Consider the following 21631-nt stretch of genomic DNA (forward strand, 5'->3'; position numbering starts at 1 on the left):
CTGTTCAACCATGCAGCGAATTCAAAACTAACGTTACCAAGACTGATACTTGCCAGCATAAATATCACGTAAGACTCTGCCTTCCCATGTGGGTGGCTGCAATTTTGAATGAAGTGTTATTTGGAGGACATAATTATTCTAATAGGGAACTCATTCCATTTTCATTCAAGCTACTCATGCTATGCCATTCTTCGGTTCAATTTTAGAAGCAGAAAATCATGATGCTGGATGAAGGTGCTTAAAGTGTCTGTCTTGATTTACGCCCATTTTCAGTGACCTCCGATAGCGTTTTCCACATTTTCTGTAGTTGTGCCATATAAAGGGTTGGCAAAGGAAGTACCCTTTATGCCCTCATTGTAAGAAAACTAGGGGAAACAAAGTAAGCAGTTATTTCAAAACAAATTGATAAATTGATGTACAGTGTATTATTTATTTTAAAAATTTATATCCTGCTTTCTCTCCCTGCCAGATACTCAAAGCAGCTATTCATGGGGGAATCTGTTCCAAGACCCCCTGCAGTTATTGAATTCTGCAGATAATCAAATCCATCGCTGGAGAGCCTTAGAAGACCTCCTGGACACAACTGGATGCCAAGCCTGTGGATAAGATGAGCCCAATATAATGTATAACATCAACTGAGCTGTAGAAATCAAATGCAGACTAACAGCCCAATCCTATCCACACTTTCCTGGGAGTAAGTCCTGTTGACTGCAAGGACTGGCTTGCTTAGGATTGGGCTCTAATTTGGGGAACACATTTCAGAAAAAAATATTTCAAATAAGTCATACCTGTCACAAAACGTTTCACCTATCACATAGTGTGCTATGACACATTTATGTTCTTGCTAATGTGGCTCATGGAACAGAGTTCTGCATCATAATTACTAAATCCCTTGTAAGATTATTGACTCTGTCCCTCCTTTCGTTTCCTTCAGAGGTGTGGAAGAAAAGCCAAGCTGTGCACATTTACTTATGGAAAAAGGAGATGAATGTCCACCTCGAGGCAATGCACTCTGCGCTTTTAGTCATTCCAGACAGTTTCTAAAGCAGCTGCCTTGCTGAGACGGGCTTGGCTGCTCGCTGTACAACTTTGAGGAATGCCTTGGTGTGTTGTACAGCTGAACGGAAGATCCTATGGTAAAGCCCATGGAGCTGAGCTTCAAGCTGCTTCTGGCGAAAATCCAGAATTGGTTAGGAAAAGGAAAGGGATGCTTAGCATCTCTGATTTGGGGACGATTTGCCAAATGCTTGCTATCTGTGATAAGAAAAATAAATCTTATTGGCTTGTATGTATGTAGCCATCATTTGTAAACCACCTATTGTGACATTCACTGGAGTGAGGGCCTGATCCAACGTGGTGCGTGCTGGCTCAGTGCCGGCGCACACTGTCGCAAACAGTGACACCTGTGGGGCACACCTGCGACAGTCTGCAACAGTCCGGTGCTGGAGCTGGCTCAGCGTGAGCTGAAGCCAGGAGGAGGACAGAGGTCCACTGCCCAGATCTCTGGGCTAGCACTGGGTGGCAGAGAGGTAAGTCTTGGCAGGGGGAGGTGTTCCAGGATGAGGGGAGGGTGGGGGAAGGTGTGGGGAGGGGAGGGAGCAGAGCAGGAGGGGGCAGAGATAGTGGCAGGCCATGCTGCTATATCCTAACCCCTTTCCCAGCCTGGGAGACCCAACACAGGTCTTCTGTGACAGCTCAATAGCAGGCACAGATCCATGGAGACCCATTAGGGCTACCTGGGGATTATACAGGGTAAAGTAGCCCTGGTGCTGCTTCCTAGTCCCATGAGATGCACCGCTAGCCATTTGTCACTACTGTAGCCCTGGGCGCTGGGAAGTATAGGATTGGGCTGTTAGGCAGCTCATCCATTGCTGCCCATTAGGCAAGGCAACGTGGGTTGCATCAGCGGCAGATTGCAGGGGAGGGGTGAGAGGGTGGAGGATCTGAGGTGCCTTTCACCATGAGTCTACTGCTGTCATTGCCTCGCTCCAGCCTGCTGCATATGCAACACATGCCAACCTGCTTCCCACCTACTAAAAGCGAATGGAAAGTGGATCACCCACCTCCCTACCTCGCTCCAGGCACAGTTTCTTCAAACTCCGAAGTGCAGGACTACTGGTTTGATTTACAGGGACCATGCAAACAAAGTAGCTTCTTCATTTGCACAGCCCTTTAAATCAAGCCTGAAGTCCTGCACTTGTGCAACTGAATCTTTTTTTTTTTTTTTTTTTTTGGTAATTGTGCAGTGGCAGTGGACCTGAGGCATCGGTAGTGAGTCATACCACCACTGGGACTACAATTTAAGAGCAGAAAATTAGAGAAAACTGACTAACATTTAAGTATTTTTAGCATCAATTTGGAGATATATTATAATTCAGTAGCGTGCTATGCAGCTAAGAAGTGACTTTGACCACTACAATTTCCATTTTATTATCTGCTTGGCAACCGGGACAGAAGCACTGTTTCATCTTCCTACTTCCATATCCTACTACTGAACAACTGAACTACAGCTTGGTGTTATGATTCCTGCTATTCAGGTCAATCATATCTGAGAGTCATACTTTCTACTGAACCTCCCAGTGACTACCTACACATTGATAAAGGCTCTGTTATATCTCCTATATGCTGTTTTCCTTTGCAATGACTTGTGTTTCTCCGATTTAACTTCCAGAAAGGCGCTTGCTCTTTTGGCTAAAGGGATAACAGAACATCCTACATTAAGCTATCAAAATAGCTATATTGTGTGACACGGCATGCTGGTTTGCTGTATGGGGCAGTAACAGTTCATTCACATTGACACCATTGAAACCAGAGACAATCCATCCACTTCCTACCCCAAGGTCTAACTTCTAGAGACTCTGCAGAAGGAGCTGAACTCCAAATTCCCAACTGAATATTAATTCACACTGAACATTTTAGCATGCCACCCGCAAGAGGTACAAAAGCAAACAAAAAGCAATGCTTTACAAGGATCGGGTCACTTCAATTGTGATCCTGGCAATTGCAATCTGGGCCCCTGTGCTGCCCAGGGCTAGGACTGTAAAATGCCGTCCCCCAAGCCTAAAAATGTAACTTTTGGTTTTTGGAGGAAAGTGATGGAGGAAGTGATGTTTTTAGGGCTTCTGAGGGCTAGAGCGGCCACATGCAGCCACCTTGGCCCCCAATAGGTCTCTGAAAGCCCTAAAAAGGCTGGTTTTCACTGAAAACTGGCCAAAGTGATTTTTTTGGCCTTACAGAGCCTCAGAAGGCCTTCTAAGCCCCATAAAGGGGCCTTAAGGAAAAAAGAAAAAAGGTAGGGGAGGGGGTCACAGTGCTACCCCCTGCCAGGTGGTGCCCAGGGCATTTGCCCCCTGACCCCCCTCAGATATGCCAGTGGGTTACAGCTCTCTGAAGATGACTGTCCCTGGCTCATAGGGAAAGTTGGAGCCTATGATTTTTCAGCTAATGGAATCAGGCCACTGCCATAGGACTTCTCTATCAGGTAGCAAAACTTTTAATGTAAGAAATGTAAATGTGATCAGAGCTTTAAAAGAACCATCTTTTCACTTAGGAGTTAAAGCGTGGCTATCATTTCAACCATCCATTCCAGGGGACGTAATCCTTTCAGAAAGCACTTTGAAAAGAAAACGATTCCCACATACCTCCTGCTGTGCCTGCCATGGAGAAACACTGATCTGAACTCCCAGTGAGGCAGCACACTCTGTAGACTACAAAAGAGACAAACATTAGCTTCAGGCCAACCTTACTCAACAGTGAACAAAACAACAGAAATATTGGCAGCTCTATCACTCCAAAAGCTTACAGTTAGAAGAAGATGAAGACAAAGGAAATATTCATAGCATCAGCTGCCCAGGGGGACTGTTGGCTTTATTAGGACATTGCCAATAAAGCCTCACAGTCCCCTGTGCAGGGCAGCTCAGCTTCTGAATTCACATATCACTAAAGGCATCAGGGGAGCCAATGGCATTTAATCATTAGAAATCAAAAAGGTCAGACTTTGAGCTTCCAGCTCATCAGGACAGTAAACACAAGGGACCTTTCAGCAGGCTTATCCTAAGACTACCTGCAAAAGCAGGTAGGACAGGTGCTTAGGATGGATAGCCAAACAGCTATGGCAGTGCAACATCACAAAAAATTCTTTAGGATTGAGTTGCTGTGTGGTTAGAACAGCACTGCAGGAAGATACTCTAGAGCAAGTGTTTAGGGTCATAGTGCTTTATCCAGGGGTGATTCATCAGAAGACTTCTTACATTTAGAAAACAATGTCTGATTCATGACACCAGGGCCTGCTCCAGAGTGCCCTGGAAGACTTACTGAGCAGCAAACAGGCAAGCAGGCAGGAAGAGGCACTCCTCTCAGCACTGGATCAGTTGGAGCCACTAATTATCCCACAATGCCCCCTTCATGATATTGCTCAGGATATTGTGGAGGATTTAAAAAGTCAGTGGGGAGAAAGGAAAACCTTTAAAGGACCTGGCAGCAGTGCAAGTGCCAAGACAGTGAGTGAACTATACTGGAATTCTAGATTCCTAGTATTTACCCAAGGGTGCCATGTGCTATTGCTGGCCCACCATGATTTTTATTTATTTGTCAAGCACCATCAATGCACATGGCTTCTTACACAGAGTAAAAAAACAGATGACTGCCACAAGGAATGAAGATATTGACTTGATCAATACTCTAAAGGTTTGGCCGTAGGGCAGTTTGACTAATTTGGAGGGGCCCTGCACTGGAGCAGCAAGCAGAGCACCTGCAGCCAGAGCTGGCATCTTGCTCTTTAGCTGATGGTCTGGAATGGAATCTTCCAATGTATTCAAAATGTAATAAGGCTTCTGAATCACCACTGGGTCTGACTGGTTTGAAATCAGCCCCCTGGAAGCAGTTGGTGGTGACACCACTATCTGGCGCCTCACCACTGCTGCTCATTCTGGTATTGGGGGGGGGGGATGCAAAAATGTTTTGCATTGGACTTCACAGTTCCTAAGGCCAACAATGGCTCTAGAGAGGGATGTAAAACAGGGAGGTGCTGAGTTAAAACAGAGGCAGATGCATTTGCTCAAAGGTGTTATGTGCCATGCTTGCACTATATGACATACATGTTTTATTTCTCTCTCTCTCTCTGAGCAGCTTTAAGCAAGATGTGAAATTTAGGAAAAGCTAAGCATGCTTAAATACTAGGAAACAGAAACAGTGCAGGGAGCCTAAGCACATGTAGGCATTAAGAACATAAGAACAGCCCCACTGGATCAGGCCGTAGGCCCATCTAGTCCAGCTTCCTGTATCTCACAGCGGCCCACCAAATGCCCCAGGGAGCACACCAGATAACAAGAGACCTCATCCTGGTGCCCTCCCTCGCATCTGGCATTCTGCATCTGTATCTGCATCTGGCATAAAGGAGCAGAACTTTCCAGACTGAAAGTTCTTCCGGACATCTTCCGGACATTTAGGCGTATTCACTTGTTCAATGGCACCTACCTACTCTGTAGGACTACTACCTCAAACTCCTAGACAGGATCTTAAATTAAACCCCACTGAGGTTTTAAATCTCAGTTTAGCAATTGGATTGGGCCCAGTAACTCTTGAATACATGTGCACTTCTTAAGACAAATGAAAGAAACTCAGTCATTGCATTTCAGGCTGCTCTGAAAAGTTCACTTTCAATTCTGACATCATGCTCTGTTTCTCAGTTTGCTACAAAAGAAATTCCGTCCTGGATCTGTTATAATTAACTTCTGAGTGCACAAGCTCAATATGGGCAACTATTGTTAATCCAGCCCTCTCACAAGGGCTCACAGAGAAGGCTTTTACTCAAAGTAACCAACACCATGGCTGGTTTTAAGCACCAAACGAACTCTTATCAGATAATCATGAAAAGATAAAGAAAATGTGATTTGCCATTGCAATCCTATATTGCAACACTGATAACAGTAGGGCAGAGAAGATGAAGCAGGCTTAATCTGAGTCTTTGATTCCAAAGAATTCTAGATAAAGCCCCTTTGATTAGCTGTTTTTAATAGAGTTAATAGCTATCATTAGGCAATAGCAAAGTAATGGTAAATGCAATCAGAATATATGAGGTTTAAAACAAAGCAGAATATCTTGCCCACAATGTTATTCAGTGTTTACCTCCTTTTTATGAAATGTGAAAATGCTTGTGTACCAAATGCATTCCTAATTCCAACTGCAAGGTTTTTATAGGAACAATAAACTCTTTAACTTGCCACCAGCAAATGGGATTCAGGAAATGCAAACCAATGAGTCTATTTTTGGATACATTTGGTTTGCCCTCAGTACATGTCTGTAGTCATGTGCATTGTGACACCGCAGTCACAGGCTTAACAAAGATGTACACACATGGCATTAAATGGTTCGGGATGTTTAGAGCATTAACAGGCTGAGGGCGCAATCCTAACCCCTTATATCAGTGCTTTCCAGCACTGGCATAGTGGTGCCAATGGGACATGTGCTGCATCCTGCAGTTGGGTGTCACTCATGGTGGCCTCCTCAAAGTAAGGGAATGTTTGCTCCCTTACCTCAGAGCTGCATTGCCCTTATGTCAGTGCTGGAAAACACTGCATTGCGCCCTGAAAGAACTAGTCCTTTCTGATTGCAACCAGCATTCTGTCTTGGGGGTCTATGCCAGCACATGGACCACTTCAGCAGCTGTGTGGCATCATGATGAGTTGCAGCTCTGGTTCTGTGATGATGTTATCATGCCACTTGGTTGCCAAGCTTTGCGCTGTACAGAGCTCAGTTAGGAGTTGCAGGTTGTGCCACCACGCACTTTAGAGGGAGCACAAATTGCAACCCATCAGGTTCTGCACTTGCATCATCTTCATTCCAAAAGGGTCTGCCCAGGGAGATTTGCACAACTCCACTGAAATGGACAGAGGCTGCATAGCAGCAGCACCTGGTGGGTTGCAAACGTTTCCGAGAAATAATAATATGATCGGGAACTTGTGCTGGCATTTCTCAGATTTACTAGCCTTTGGTGAATATAAAAATGGTGGCTGCAGAGATATTTTTAGCTCTGAATTGCCTTGAAAGTGGCATTTACCAGCATGCTGAGAGCAGGTTGTAACAGAAATCTTTTCTTTGCTGCTAAGAATGTAGTACTTTTGTAGCCTTTGTATTCTTCATTTAAATACGTTCACCAAGGGATCCTCCAACTCCCTTTCATGGGTAATATATCTGGAAAATAACTGCAGCTTTATAGTATGCACTTCCTAAAGTGTATGGCAGCCGTTTCCACCTACCTTTATGGTTCGAGCCTCATAAAGTGGGTTGTCAAATGCAGTATTGAGAAACTCCTCAGGTTTCCTTTAAATTAAAAGATACAATGTCAAAGGGTGGTACATGTTAAAATTGCATTTTGTTAAAAACAAGGTAAAAGCCAAAGGGAAAACAAGGACCAAAACAAATTCTTATTCTGAGAAGGATGCCATGGAGCATACAATCAAAATGGCTTCCTCTTCTCTATAAAGTAAATTAAACCTTCTGATCTTAGCTCCTCACACCACAGTCTTCTGTGATTTTTTTTAAAATAGCACTCAATACAATATAATGCAGTTTCTGAAATAAAGAATGCTTTGAATGTAATCATAATTACAAAACCAAAGTAATTCCAATGGAGCAGTCTAATGAAACATACATTCCAAAGTGACATGAAAACTGTTCCAGTGGTCTTGAAGTCACGGATGACTTGATCTTGATGACTTGATTCTTCTCTTCTCTCATGCTATAACCATTCAGTTAACACTTAATTGTTGGTAATTTTTGTCTGTACAGTCTCTTACGTGATGAAACAAGAGTGCCAATGAATTAAAAGGCAAAGTGACTACAGAAATAACTCAAATTTGCACTTCCCCTCCAACAGCATTTTACTTTTGCACACCCTCCCCAAACTCAAATATGATCTGCATTCAGTTTTGTACATCTCCATGTGCATTTTGTTTAGCCTTGTCAGCATCTTATGCTATTGTTACAATATTTTAAAATGAATTTCAAGCTGATTAGTAGTAATGGTCAAATGTAATTTCTTAATAAACAAAGAGCCCAATCTTATGCAAGTCTACTCAGAAGTAAGTCTCATTATAGTAAATGGGGCTTATTCCCAGATAATTGTGGATACAGCACCAGCCAGTGTTGGGCCTCCACGCTGCTCCAAACTGATCTCTTTGGTGATTGCAACCCACTTCAGGGTTGCAATCACAAAATCGGTAGTGAGTCGGGATCCCCAAAAAGAGTAGTCTGGGGAACTCTGCAGCCTCCAGACTCTGGCAGTACTCTCCAGGTATTTTTACAAGCCCCTTGATCACGGCACCACCATGATGATCACCGCAGCATGCTCCAGTCTTGTGGCCTTCTTCCAATTCTCTTTTCTTTTCCAACTGCATTGTCTTCAATAAGTATATTGTAAATCTTAGAAGTCAACCTTTTGTACCAAACTGTGAAGTCAAGATTTTTCTAACAAAGGCTGCAATACACATTTACATGATAGTAAGTCTCGCTGAATTCAATGAGACTTGCTTCTGAGTAGATATGCATAGGATTGTACTGTAAGGTTGCAATCATATGCACTGTTTTGTGGAAGAAAGCCTCATGAGCACAATGGGATTTACATCTAAGGAGACATACATAAGCTTGTACTGTAAGACTCCTGCTAAGCTCAGTGTGTCTTTTAGTATTTAAGATGAAATACTTTATCTGAAAAAGAAAAATGCATTCTTTTATCTATCTGTGTAAGAGGCTCAGAGTCAAAAATCACATCATGCAAAATGTCAATTGCCAAGGAACTCCTGAACTTGGAGACTTGGAAAGACACCCTACATGGATCTCCTTCATCCAGAACAAGATTCTGTGTTCAGGCCACAACAGGAAATACAGTCCACATTTGGGAGGCCCACGAAGGATGCTTCCTGAGTTTCTCCCAAATTCTGGAGCTGGCAGGACTTTAGTAGTTTGGCAGTTATCTGATTTAATTTTAATAATACTTTCTCAATTTACAAAAATACAGGTCCAGCCTATTTATACACGGATTCTTTATACACTCATTTGACTCGACATGAATGGCCCCTGCAAATAAGAAGGAATGTGCTGATAGCTGGAGAAGGGGAACAATGCACCCCTTTAAAATCAGTTTTAAAAACTGAACAGTCCTTTAACAATAGCTTCCTTAATGAGAGAGAGAGAAGGCAGCTGGCTGACAATCCATCAATCCTTCTCTCGCCAGCAGACCCCTCCCTTCCCCCTGAGCACCTGAAAGGGAGGGGCTGAGTGAAGTGCCTTTGTAAACTCTTGGAGGACAACTGATTGATGGATTGTCTCTTAATGACTCTTATCTTACATCACAAAGGTCGCCAAGGCTGTTTTTAAATCACTGGAGGAAAGAAACTTTGCTTTTTAAATTGATTTGCTATAGTGCATTTTTTGCCATCCATGTGAGTGCTTGGAAAGGAACCCACGTGAATAATTAGTCTCAACCTGTAGATTGGAATCATGCTACAATCCAGTAAACCTTGTACAAATTAGTCCACAAATTAGTCCACAAATTATTATGCCTGAGTAAGTGTAAATGAACTAAATGCCTATTTCTCTCATTTACTCTTCCCCTTTCTTTCCCCAAACTAGAACAAGATGTTGGAGAAACATGTTCAGGTATCCCAGATATCTCTCTCTCTCGAGAGACTAATTGTTAATAAAAGAAACTGCAAGCAACAGAAACAGCAGAAACTGTTTGATTTAAAGCTGATATAAAGCCATCTTAGAATTTCATTGCAAAACAGAATCAGTTTTTTTTTTTAAAATGTAGGAGATCTCTGTAACAACTAGCTGTGATACCCCTGAATTTCAACAGGGCCATGGTGCTGGGTAATAAACTTTAATCCTTTCCCTACCATCATTTTCTGGATGTAAACCACAAAGTTTTGTCCCACCAGAGAAAATGTACACTTATATTTTCACAAGTGAGGCAAACAGCAGTTTGCAGGAAGATTTATACTGGCAAAAGAGGGCACAGAGGAAGGGATAAGCTCCTTTATCTGGTAGTGGCTATAATGCAATGCACCCCTTACTTTGTGCATGACTGGTTTTTGAAGACATTTGAAACGCAAGTTTCAGAGCCTTGTCTAGCTGTTTATTAACAGGGTATTTTTTTTTATTTCACCTTGTTTGAAATGGGTGCAATTCAAAAATTAGCTTTGCTTAAAACCACGGACTGATTATTTTTTTTGCCAATCAGCCATGCAAATCAGCCATGCTGTTTCACTCTTCACATGGAAATATAATCATTCATGAATTGCCAGAAACCCATCAATTGTGTGCAGAAATGGCCGGCTTGTGCTAACATTGTGGTTTTGACTTTTGAGTCAAAGGCCCTTTAGGAATTTAATTATACAGTTTGAATGTTAAAACCACATTCTCTAACATTGTCCCATTGACCTTAGGAGGCCTTTAATTTGCAAAGCTAGTCAACTCACTGTTAAAGCCCTGGATGAGGGATCCCAGCATTTCAGCTGGACAGCCTAGACTCAAACCATGATTGATGCAGGGCACTGTGCCCTACCACTGACACAGCAGCAGATCCTCAGTCCCCAGCTACAGTAGCATGTACCTGTATGATACAAACATGTGTTTGCGTCATTCACACAATATATTTTTAGGTGTGTACTTGAGAAAAAAGCATAACCTAAAAATAGAATGTGAGAATCAGCCCTTAGTGAGCAAGGACTGTGTATGACAACTGCTTCCCCTACTTTACAGTGATGTCTCCAGTTTTTTTGCTGAGCTCTCTGGCAGTTCTGTGGAAGTTGTAGCTGATGAAATGGACTGCAATTCAGAAAAGCTAATGCTGAAATAAACTGGTTGGTTTTTGAGGTGCCACAGGACTCTTTGGGCCCAATGCAATGGACTCACTGCTCTGCCGGAACTTGCATTATGGTGGTGCTTTAGGGCAAACAGCAATCTGCCATTCCAACACAGCTGGGCATGTGCAGAGTCCTGGGGAACTACATATCATGATAAAGTTTTCAGAAGATGGGAATTGCTGGTGTGCTTTTTGTTGAACTCCAGCATCACTACTACAGATGACCAAAATATGCAGTGATCAGCTTTACACAGTCAGGTAAATCAAGGGGGACAATAGGGGTCCCACCTAGACCTAACTGCTGACTCTGACCTGGTTGATTATCTAAGCAACTTCTGGCTGAAGCAAAGTTGAACTCCTGCCACTCAACCAGGCTTGTTTGGCTGCCTGCTCCCCAGCTCAGCTCCACTGCACTCGCCCAGCACTCTGATCATTATACACACACACTTACATAAACCAAGAAATACTAGATCCTGCATTTTATTTCATAGGTTCTGACACATGGCATATTCCCCAAACAAGCTAGTCAACAGTTTTACTTGCTATTTTTTTAAGAGATCAGGACAACTCTTCTACTAAGTATATAGTAACTTTGTGTTCATTGTAGACTTGTAATGTTTGCATGTCGTCTGTCTTAACAAAGACATTACCCTTACCCTTATTGAAAGTGATAACTGATGATTAACATAATCAGTACTCTAATCTTCATATGGTCTTGCAGTGAATATAAAGTTGTGTCTCCACTTTACAGCAAGGAGCAAGCCAACCCACTGTTTGCAAATTGTCCAAAGTAATCAGTAAATAGTCCAGAATATTATAGTCATTCACATTATTGTGCTTTGAATATGAAATGAAAATAGACAAAGTTCCAAAATAACAAGATTAGAGAGAAAAGGATCAATTTGAAGTTTGTTTGTTATTGAAAGGCCAGTGGCAAAACCAATGTTTGGTTAAAGAGTTCAGTATTTTTTTTTTTTAACATTACACAAAATACACCTGACCCAACAAGAAAAGGTTTAATCTTGGATTCCCAAAGCTGATCACATGAAGACGTTTTCAGTAAATCTGTCATATAATACAGCAGCAATCTGGGATTATGTAACATCCATCCATCTTCTAGCAGAGATACCACCACCCTTACCAACCATAGATAAAGAAAGGTAATATCAATCACAAAGGGCTCACTGAGGCTTAAATAAAACATTGAATGGCATCATGCATTTTACGACGCATTTATTAAAAAATTATGCCTACCTGTTTTTTGACCATAATCCTCACAATAGATTTACATGTAGCTGCAGTTGTGTGAAAACTCCTGCAAGGCAGAGGTTCCCAAAGTGCACACACATGTTCAGATGCACATGAAACTTCTGAACCTGACTCAGGCCTGACACCATACATTCATTACCATTTGGGGCAGTTTGTCCCAATGATAGTGATCTGTACCTCCTGGCCTGCCTGTTCCAGCGCAAGTTAGGATTGCGCTCTGAGTCTATTGGCCATTCATCTCTACTTTTATCCTAACAATGTAATGGAGAGAAAGTGGGAGAAGGTTATACATGCACAAGCAATCTCATTTTCATACCCAACTGCACACCTAACTCTGAACTATTGTAAATATGTATTGGAAAGAAGGTGCTTGCATTCACTAGAATTACAGCACTGTCAAGGACAGGAAAAAACCTTGACAGGAAAATGCCCACCAACCTATTCAGATTACACTGACCTCTCAAATATGTATTTTAAAAGAATGTATCAACTGTTCTGCAAATAAAGCAGAATCTTGATTTTGCCAATAAAAGTCCCATTGCACACAATCTGATCTAAAAAAAATTGTGATTGTTTATTCCATTCAGCTGATAGCAGAAGGGTCAAGATGGACTCCAGTCAGAGTCAAGAGGCGCTATTGTTGATTGGTTCAGAGTCCCAGTCCCCTTAAATTCCTTGCTTGATTAGGCTCTTAATATATAGGCAGGCCGCCAAGTGCTAGAATTCATTTCCTCTTCAGGCACTTTCTGCCCCTTTATATTATTGCTAATGGGTTCTTTATAGCTCTCATCGTTGTCGCGCCCAACTCAATCTCAGGAGACAAATTTTGTTGTTTTTCCTCTGAATCTCAAAAGACCATTTCACCCAGTCAGGTTGTATTCAGCTGAAAACATATATGATGTACCTCAGCAGCATGATTTTGAAAAGATGACAATGACCAGAATGAATCAAACCTTTCCTAGTTAGCTGAGTATGGAACTATGCTGGGTAAGAAAAAAAAAATTCAGAGGCAGCTATTAATCTGGATGGTAACATCACTGATAATTTAAAAGAGGAGGCAACAACCACAACAGCTCTGGTTTGATGCTCTGGGCAGCTCTGGTTTGATGTTCTGGGCAGCTCTGGTTTGATGCTCTGGGCAACAACCACAACAGCTTCTGTCTCCAGAATGCTTCTATCCATTGATCTGTATTCTGAATGAAAAAATACCTAGTTGCCACAAGGCAATGTGGAGCTCTCACAGTCCAGAGAATAACGGACTGAATTCAAGAACCATACATGCTACTCAAGGACATGCAGTGCGGGGGCCACTGGTGAGGCGCTTTTGAAAAGTGCTGCTGCATTGGTTGTGAGCATGAAAGTACACACAACCCACAGGCTCCAGCTGCTGTTCAAAGCCCATGGAATGTGAGTGCCTGCACACCTCACGTGGTGGCAGCGATGGTGGAGTTTTTTGAAGGACTCGGGTAAGGTAGTCCTGCCTCACCTACCACCCTCACACTGCATGTCCCTGATGCTACCTAGTATACAAACAGGTTTCTATATAGTGATGTGTTCAGGGTAATGTATAGGTTTATAGAGGTGCTATCAAGCTGGCAGCTTTTCCCTCAATCTAACAAGCTATTGAGTATCTTGTATGGCTGATCTGCCTGTGAAACACTCTTTTTGTATGTGGTGGGACAGGGTTTCTGGAGTGATTATGCAGCATGGCCTTTCCCAGTTTGAAGAGACACTTGGCCAACAGTTTGAGGCAAAGAAGGAAGACCCATAGCCAGGGAGACAGACCAGGGACAGACTGCACTTGCTCCCAGTGTGGAAGAGATTGTTACTCCCGAATCGGCCTTTTCAGCCACACTAGACGCTGTTCCAGAACCACCTTTCAGAGCGCGATACCATAGTCTTTCAAGACTGAAGGTTGCCAACAATCTATGTGACAGGAACAACGTGCATTTTTTTTTTAAATGGCCCGTTAGATCCAAGATCACTGCCTTTAAAGAACTGATATAAGATGGATAACATGTATTTGTTTTGGCTCCTTTTAAATCTAATTTAACCTTGGATAAAACGAAACCAGGATGGACATGAATATTCTCTGGCTTACACACCAATCAGCTGAAAGTCATTATGGTGCTTTCTCCTCTTTCCATCAGGAAGGACAGGCGCCAATGAAAGAGGGAAACAGCTGCCTCCTGCCCGCTATTCCCCAGTCTTTTGCTCTGAAACCAAAGCTCTGGAGTTTAAACAGCATTAATATGCAAAGCCTTCACGTTCGAAGAGTCTGGGGAATGCTGAGCAAAAAAACTCTTACTGCAAATCTCAAGCAGAAGCAACGGAGTCATTCCGATGTCTGCTTTTCAGTGTAGCAATGTCACTGCCTTCTGCCAAGCCGCAAGGCTGGCTGCCTGGTGTGGTTGAGCTCTCTCATACCTTTCCAACAGGAGTTCCAGTCAAGCGAAGGACTTTTCCAGACAACTGGCTGAGTGAGACAGTCTTGGTATTTCATGAGAAAAAAAGGCAGGCATGGGAAGCTGTGTGGTAAGGGGCCAATTTGAACACAATGAGAGGAGATTCTCCTCAAACCACTCTAACACTGCTCTTCTAAAATGCAGTTGAGGGTCATAAGCCTGTAGGGTTACCTCTCTTCTGAAATACACAATCTAAAGAAATACATTTGTATTTCCTCTTGCAAATCATTTTCTCACCTTCAGGTGTGTGTTATTTAACAACGGGGATACATTCTCCGATCCCCGTTGTCATGCGATTAGGTTGTTAAGTGAACATTCAGCCCAATCTAGTGCCTTTATTGTGTAAACAGACACTCCCTGACAGAAACTAGCTGGCTGCACAGGCTACTGGAGCTAGATTGCCTCTTTGCATTAAGAGCCTTTTTGTTGTGTAAACAGACACTCTGTTGCAGGTTATGGGAGACCTGTCTGCCTCATTAAGAGTTTCTTTGTTACATATGTTGTTACAGATGTTGAAACATATGGCTCTAGAGATTTAGTACAATGTAGGCTTTATACATTATAGTGGCAGTCATAATAATAGCCTCTTTGTAGAAGAACTTCAGATCATTCTGAGTCTTCCCTTTTGTCTTCAATTCTCCTTTACTTCCCCAGATCTTTGTGCCACATACCAGATTGGAAGGATGATCTAATCTCTAGTGCAAGTTTTTTGAAGTGTAGGGATGGATTTGTCTGAAGAGAGAAGGAGGGAGTAAATAAAAATCTCTCACTTCCTGCATGCAGAAATTCTTCTGTGAGTGGACGACATAGTTGAGACACAACTCAACCATAATAATAAATCTAAAGGTATGTCAGATCAACCCTTCCGATATAGCAATTAAAGGCGCAATCCTAACGCACTCTCCAGCACCGACATAAGGGCTATGCAGCTCCAAGATAAGAGAACAAACATTCCCTTAATTTGAGGAGGCCTCCGTGAGTGCTACCCACCTGCAGGATGCAGCACACGCCCCACTGCAACAGCTGTGCAAGTGCTGAAAAGTTGATTAGGATTTGGGCATAAGTTAATTCAAGTTCATTTGTCCTCTTTCGTGCTCAGGTTTGATGTTGATGACACTAAGGCCAATTGTGATTTACAGTCTCATGACAATTGCTGTATTTCTAACTTGTATTTTTATTTTCTGTGAACCGCTTCAGTTTTCATTGTTGAAAGAAGGCCAGACTATAAACTTGTAGCTTAACTATCAATCCCCGAAGGAGGAAGTTATGCTCTGTCTCTGTCTTTGTTCTGACCCACCCATCTCATAGTACTCCAAGAATGGGAAAAAATGGACACTGTTTCAAAGAGAACAAGTGGTTGCATAAGGGTTATTTTTCCATCTCCAGTTATATTTACTTAACCTAAGTTTTACTGGGCTGATTTGGGTGCATGAAATTCAACATGAGAAAGACAGTACTAAACCACTGTGCAGTTGTGTCAGCTGTCTCAACCCTTACACATTTTAACTTTTAGGCAGTGTTGAGAAAACCCAGTAGGGCTTGACTCAAGTCGAGTCGCCAAGTCACCACCCCCTGCGACTCAACTCAAAAAAGAGTCACAACAGGGGCACTTCCCAAGTCTCCAAGTCACCCTTTAGTTACTCTAATGGACTTGAGTCTAGTCGCCACCCCCCTTTAAAAAGCTCGTTGTGGAAAAAATGGGGCTGCTGCCAGGCTCTGTGTCTGTGTGTCAGAGTTCTCTTTGAACACTCCTCTGATGCTTCCACCCATCTGTAAACAGTTTTCCAATATTAATGTTACTTTACTGGCCACTTTTTCTCCAGTACCATAATTGTAGACTAGAAAACTGTAATAAAACTTCACATTAATTGATTGCCTTACCAGCAGAATACATAAAGCGGACCTCGAGTATGGACATAGGGATTATATGCACTTGTCCTCCAGCGCTAAGCCTTGAAGTTGAATTTCCAAGGTCAAATGTTCCTCTGGGCAAATGTCAGTTCTGTGTTATCCAGCCAGTTGCCTCAAGCTGTTGGAGCTGTATCATCTGCATAGATCTATTTGTGAGTCCCTCTGTTATAAATTTTGCTGAGCTACATGTTTTCCGGAGGTACAGAAGAAACCTCAAACATTTCTTGAAGTTACCACTACCGCTGGGCTACTGACCTGGAATTTATATTTTGACAACATGGACTGCAAAGTGTCCTTCAACGTTTAGTTCATGTAGCCCGGTGCCAAGTTCAAAATGTTGCCCCAGAAGTGACATCACACCCAGGCTTTTTCAAAAGTGAAAATTGGGAGGAACCCACTTCCTCCCCCCCAGCAGCTCACCACTCACTTGCTCTGCTGCCTCCCCCCAGCCAGCAGCATACCTAAGGCATATATCTGCTACCTGAGGTCAAAGATCTTATAGCCCCCCAGCATGACAAAATTTATTATTATTGTTATTGTTATTGTTAACAGTATTTATATACCGCTTTTCAACTAAAAGTTCACAAAGTGGTTTACAGAGAAAAAAAACAAAAAACTAATGGCTCCCTGTTCCAAAAGGGCTCACAATCTAAAAAGATGCAAAAGAACACCAGCAGACAGCCACTAGAAAAGACGCTGCTGGGGTGAGGTGGGCTAGTTACTCTCCCCCTCCTAAAAAGAGGAGCACCCACTTGAAAGAGTGCCTCTTACCTAGTTAGCAAGGGTTCAAAATCAAATCAAAATCAAATTTAATTAATTAATTAAATAAAAAGTTATTGATTCCATGCTGTATCATAGCATCCCGTTGGCACTCAGAACAATCAGTCTAACAGGTCAGTTTGGAGTTCAGCAAATCCACTTTTTTTGTTCCACAAGGCAGTTATGTTTTCATTTTCTGGTTAATTGGCCATAATTTTTGATAGAATACAGATATTCCAGTGCAGTTTGTTGCACTGCATTCACCATTAAATTACCTTTCCAATGATATATAACATGATGGTATTGTTCATACATAGCAAGAATTTTACAATTTTGGTCACTAGTGTCAAGCTCAGATTGTTGCCCCCCTAAAGCTTGATGCCCGGTGCAAGTGCTACCCCCTGCACCCCCTTAGCTACATCACTGCCAGGCACGGGGTGCATAGAAGGCAGGGGAGGGTTTTGAACAGGGAGGAGATGGGGAGGATGGGTAGACCAGGCCAAGGAGGGGTGCAGGATCAGTGGCACCAGCGTGCACTGTCTCCTAACCCCCTTCCCGGACCTGATCCACCTGCACAGATCAACTCAGACTTGCACCACCGATTTTGCTGGTGCAGGTCTGAGTTGACTCATTGTGGCTACTGGGGCTTACCCTGGGGCAAGGGGGCAGATGTCCTCTTTCCCCGAGGAGACCTCCAGCAGCCAAAATTCCCCTGTGGGATGCAGCATAACCCATGATGTTGCTGCTGCATCCCTACATGGGAAATATAGATAGAATTTGGCTGTAAATCTAGCAATGTAGAATGGGTACATGGAAGTCATTTTTATGAGCAGAAGAGGAAGTTTATCTTTTAAATTGCATTTGTTGCTTAAAATATAAATATATTTGACACAAGTCTTCTCTCATAGGAGTAAGCAGCTTCTAGAGGTATCCATGGAAGGTTGGTTGGCAACCTTCAGTCTCAAAAGACTATGGTATATGCCTACAGGTGGTCTCCCATCCAAGTACTAACCAAGCCTGACCCTGCTTAGCTTCCAAGATCAGGCATGTGCAGGGTAACAGTTGCTACATGGAAGCTATTACTCACTTGGAATGGAACTTTCATTTGAAAAGTTTTGCAACAAGTCACAGCTATTCTCTGACCCATCCATTCCTTTAACTAGTGTTGCTAAATTTGTATGACTATAGGGTTTTATAATTTCATCAAGATGACATGTTCCACTGAGCTGCAAGTCACTCTCTTTCCACGGTTTACACCCACTCAGACACATCTAGGACTGAAATATATTTATGTAGTTTTTGTCAACAAACAGCTCAAGGTTTGAAAGTTGAACCAAGAAAAAAGGCCGCCTTCCCCCTTGCTTGTTGCACACTGGGTTTTTGTACACAGTGAAAGGCTTCACTTACGTTCCTGGCAGCCTTCTCTTTGAAAGGATGCATGACACAGCGACTGCAATTTCAATCAACAGGAAAGCGAATCCAATGCCCAGCCCAATCCACGTAACTGCAGAGGCAAGCCAATGAATGAGATAAATAAGCAAACATATGTTGCCCTGAAATCCCCCCCAAAATTATTTTATTGATTCCCTGGACTCACCACTTTGCAGAGAACCAGAGGATGGAGCCAATGGAGGCTTAGCTTTTATGTGGCAACGGTTTCCTATCCATTCATTTGCACAACTGAAAAAAAATATATATTGTGAGAAATTACAAAATGAATGTTAAATAGCAGCATCCATCATCCAGAGTAGAATGTGGCACAAGAAGAAATGAAAGTTGGAGCACAAGGAATAAGTTTTATAAAGCAACACAGCCGAGGAATACAAATTCTGTCCATCTTTGTGCAAATGTTCATAATGTACATTGCTCATAAGGCTACAGGTTGACTTGGAATCAACCACAAAATAAAGCATACATTGTCTCAGTTAATCCAAAGGACCAGGAAAAGCTGCAGCTGGTGAATCACCAGGTAAAGGGGAACAGCATTTGGCACACTGCCTCATGCTCCAAGAAGTCTTGATTGACTCTGCATACAAACACAACAGTAACACACAACTATTCTGCTTTCTCTATCCTTCCAAATTATCCTGGGACTGTTACCCTGCACATGCCCAATCTTGTCTGATCTTGGAAGCTAAGCAGGGTCAGGCCCAGTTAGTACTTGGATGGGAGACCGCCTGGGAATACCGGGTGCTGTAGGCTTATACCATAGTCTTTCGAGACTGAAGGTTGCCAACCATTTCTATAGCATGATTCTAAAGACAAAGCAGGTACTATAGACAAAACAAGATGAACGCATCAATAAGCTTGTTTTCAATTCATCTGTCCTACAGTGGTTGGACCTTTGGTAGAGCACATGCTTTGCATTCAGAAGGTCTGGCGTCTCCATGAAAGCTGGGAACAACCCCAGCCTGAAGCCCTGATGAGGTCAGCCAGCATAGCCTGTAGCGAGCAAGATGGATCAATGGTCTCACTCAGCACAATGCAGCTCCACATGTTAACTACCTAACAAAGGTGCTATCAAGGCCAGACCATCCATGAGGCCAGCTGAAGCCGCTGGTTCAGGCATCAGACTGGCAGGGGCATATGCTTCTGTTCTGCTGCCTCCACCTTCCATTTCTCTTTTTTCTCCCAGTCACTGAATTAAAAAAGGGGAGGTGGATGGAGGAGAGGAGAGTACTGCCTTAATGGCCCAATCATATGGGCCATTTACTCTGCTGGAGTATTCTGTGTTCTGGCAGCATAAATAGCTTTACTGCTGTAGCAAATGTTTTGGTGAGTGTGATGGTTAAGGCCATGCAGGGGGCTTGGGAGGAAGGCAGGAATGGGTGGAATGGAGCGGGGAGTGGACAGAACAGGGAGGTTATGGGGCAGGGAGGAGGGGAGATTGGGTTCTGGAAGGGTGCTCACTGAATCTTAACACTCTTCCTGGGCCTGATCTGCTTTCACCGGTTAATGCAATATTGCTGGTGCAGATCTGAGCTGACCCATGGTGGCAATGGGGACTTAACCCAGGGGAGGGAACAAGTGTCTAGCGACATCTTGATGTCAAGGAAGTCTCTAGATGCCAAAACATTCCTAAAGAATATAGTGGACACCACTGCATCACTGTACGGGGAGTTAGGTAGAATTGGGCTGCTAGAGTATCTCTACCACTCTCCTCTGCTCCACACAGCAGATAAATTTAGTGAACCCCCCTCAAGTACTGGGAGGTCTTGGCCTGGGCACTAAGGAAATCCCCCTCTGCCTTGCCTTCTGGCTTTGGGCACTAGGACATGATATCCCCTGGGAAAGCTCTATCCAGACAGAAACCAAGATTCACAGTAATTGGGCAGAACTGTAAGAAATCAGAGAAGTATGATTTAGCTTCCCACTTTGCTAAACAATTTCAAAATTAGTTATCTAAGAGTTTTCTTTCCATAACAAAAGGTTGATTTCCATGTAACGCCACTGTGGTAGGAAGCATAACCACATTGTTTTCACATGGAAAAGGACTTCATTATTCTGCATTTCCTCCAAAGAAAAGGGAAAGTCTGTTATAATGTGGAAAGATGGGGACACACAGATGAAAGAGAAGCAAGCTGAAAACAAAAGTTGCAACTCTGAAGAGCTGGAAATTGGCAAAGGAACCAAGGAAATAGGATCGCAGGAGACTGGGTGGAACAGTGATGAAATCAGGGAAAGAATTACAGAGAGAGCTGAGAGGAAGATGCTGAAGAAGAACATTGACAAAGAGAAAAAAAAAGACCTGTAATTTTCTATTTGTGATGTAAATCCTGCATGGCTAGGTAATGATTATCCCACATGATTAAATAATCCTGCATGTAGATAAAAATCCCAAACAGGGAACACATTTGCAGATGTCACTGGGTAGATTTAAAAAAAAAAAAATACAGCTGAAAATACAAAATGTTGCACAACACATTCTGGGTTGAATTACATCACCGCCTGTACTTTTGGATGAACCTGACGCCCAATTAAGCCACGCCAGATAACATGAGTGCAACATGCAACAACAGTTTCCACTTGCATACAAAAATTGTCAGTCTGCTTTTGCCTGGAACTTCATATATCCCTCCTAGAAACCCGAGATTCTGAAGTCTGTTTCAGAACAGCAGCCAGCAATGCCAGAGGCGGGAGTATAGCTCAGCACATGGCTTTCCTTTGGAAGGTTGAAGGTTCAGTCCCAGTATCTCCAGTTACAAGGATTAGACAGCAGAGAATTGGGGGGGGGAATTGTTGCTGTTGAGCTGCTACCAAACACAGTAGATAGTACTGGGTTAGTTGGACAAATGATCTGACTCGGTATAAGGCAGATTCACATGTGGGAGAAAGTCGCATAGCTCAGTGACACACAAAAGGC

The 21631-nt window shown here is 42.9% G+C and overlaps 1 protein-coding gene and 1 pseudogene across 1 annotated transcript in view; one reads left to right on the forward strand and one right to left on the reverse strand.

The window, feature by feature from the left end:
• Window positions 1–269: 269 nt before the first annotated feature.
• Window positions 270–21631, reverse strand: part of MALRD1 (MAM and LDL receptor class A domain containing 1) — a 241450-nt gene continuing 220088 nt past the window's right edge. The window contains exons 30-34 of the mRNA XM_066627647.1: window positions 18866–18948; window positions 18676–18772; window positions 7257–7320; window positions 3642–3707; window positions 270–365 (exon numbers count right to left, since the gene is read on the reverse strand). Of these exons, the coding sequence (XP_066483744.1) occupies window positions 270–365; window positions 3642–3707; window positions 7257–7320; window positions 18676–18772; window positions 18866–18948 (406 nt within the window). The remainder of the gene's footprint in view (window positions 366–3641; window positions 3708–7256; window positions 7321–18675; window positions 18773–18865; window positions 18949–21631) is intronic.
• On the forward strand, window positions 19354–19470 carry LOC136654638 (5S ribosomal RNA; annotated as a pseudogene).

This window comes from Tiliqua scincoides, chromosome 5, assembly GCF_035046505.1.
Source record: "Tiliqua scincoides isolate rTilSci1 chromosome 5, rTilSci1.hap2, whole genome shotgun sequence".
Classification (NCBI taxonomy): Eukaryota; Metazoa; Chordata; class Lepidosauria; order Squamata; family Scincidae; genus Tiliqua; species Tiliqua scincoides.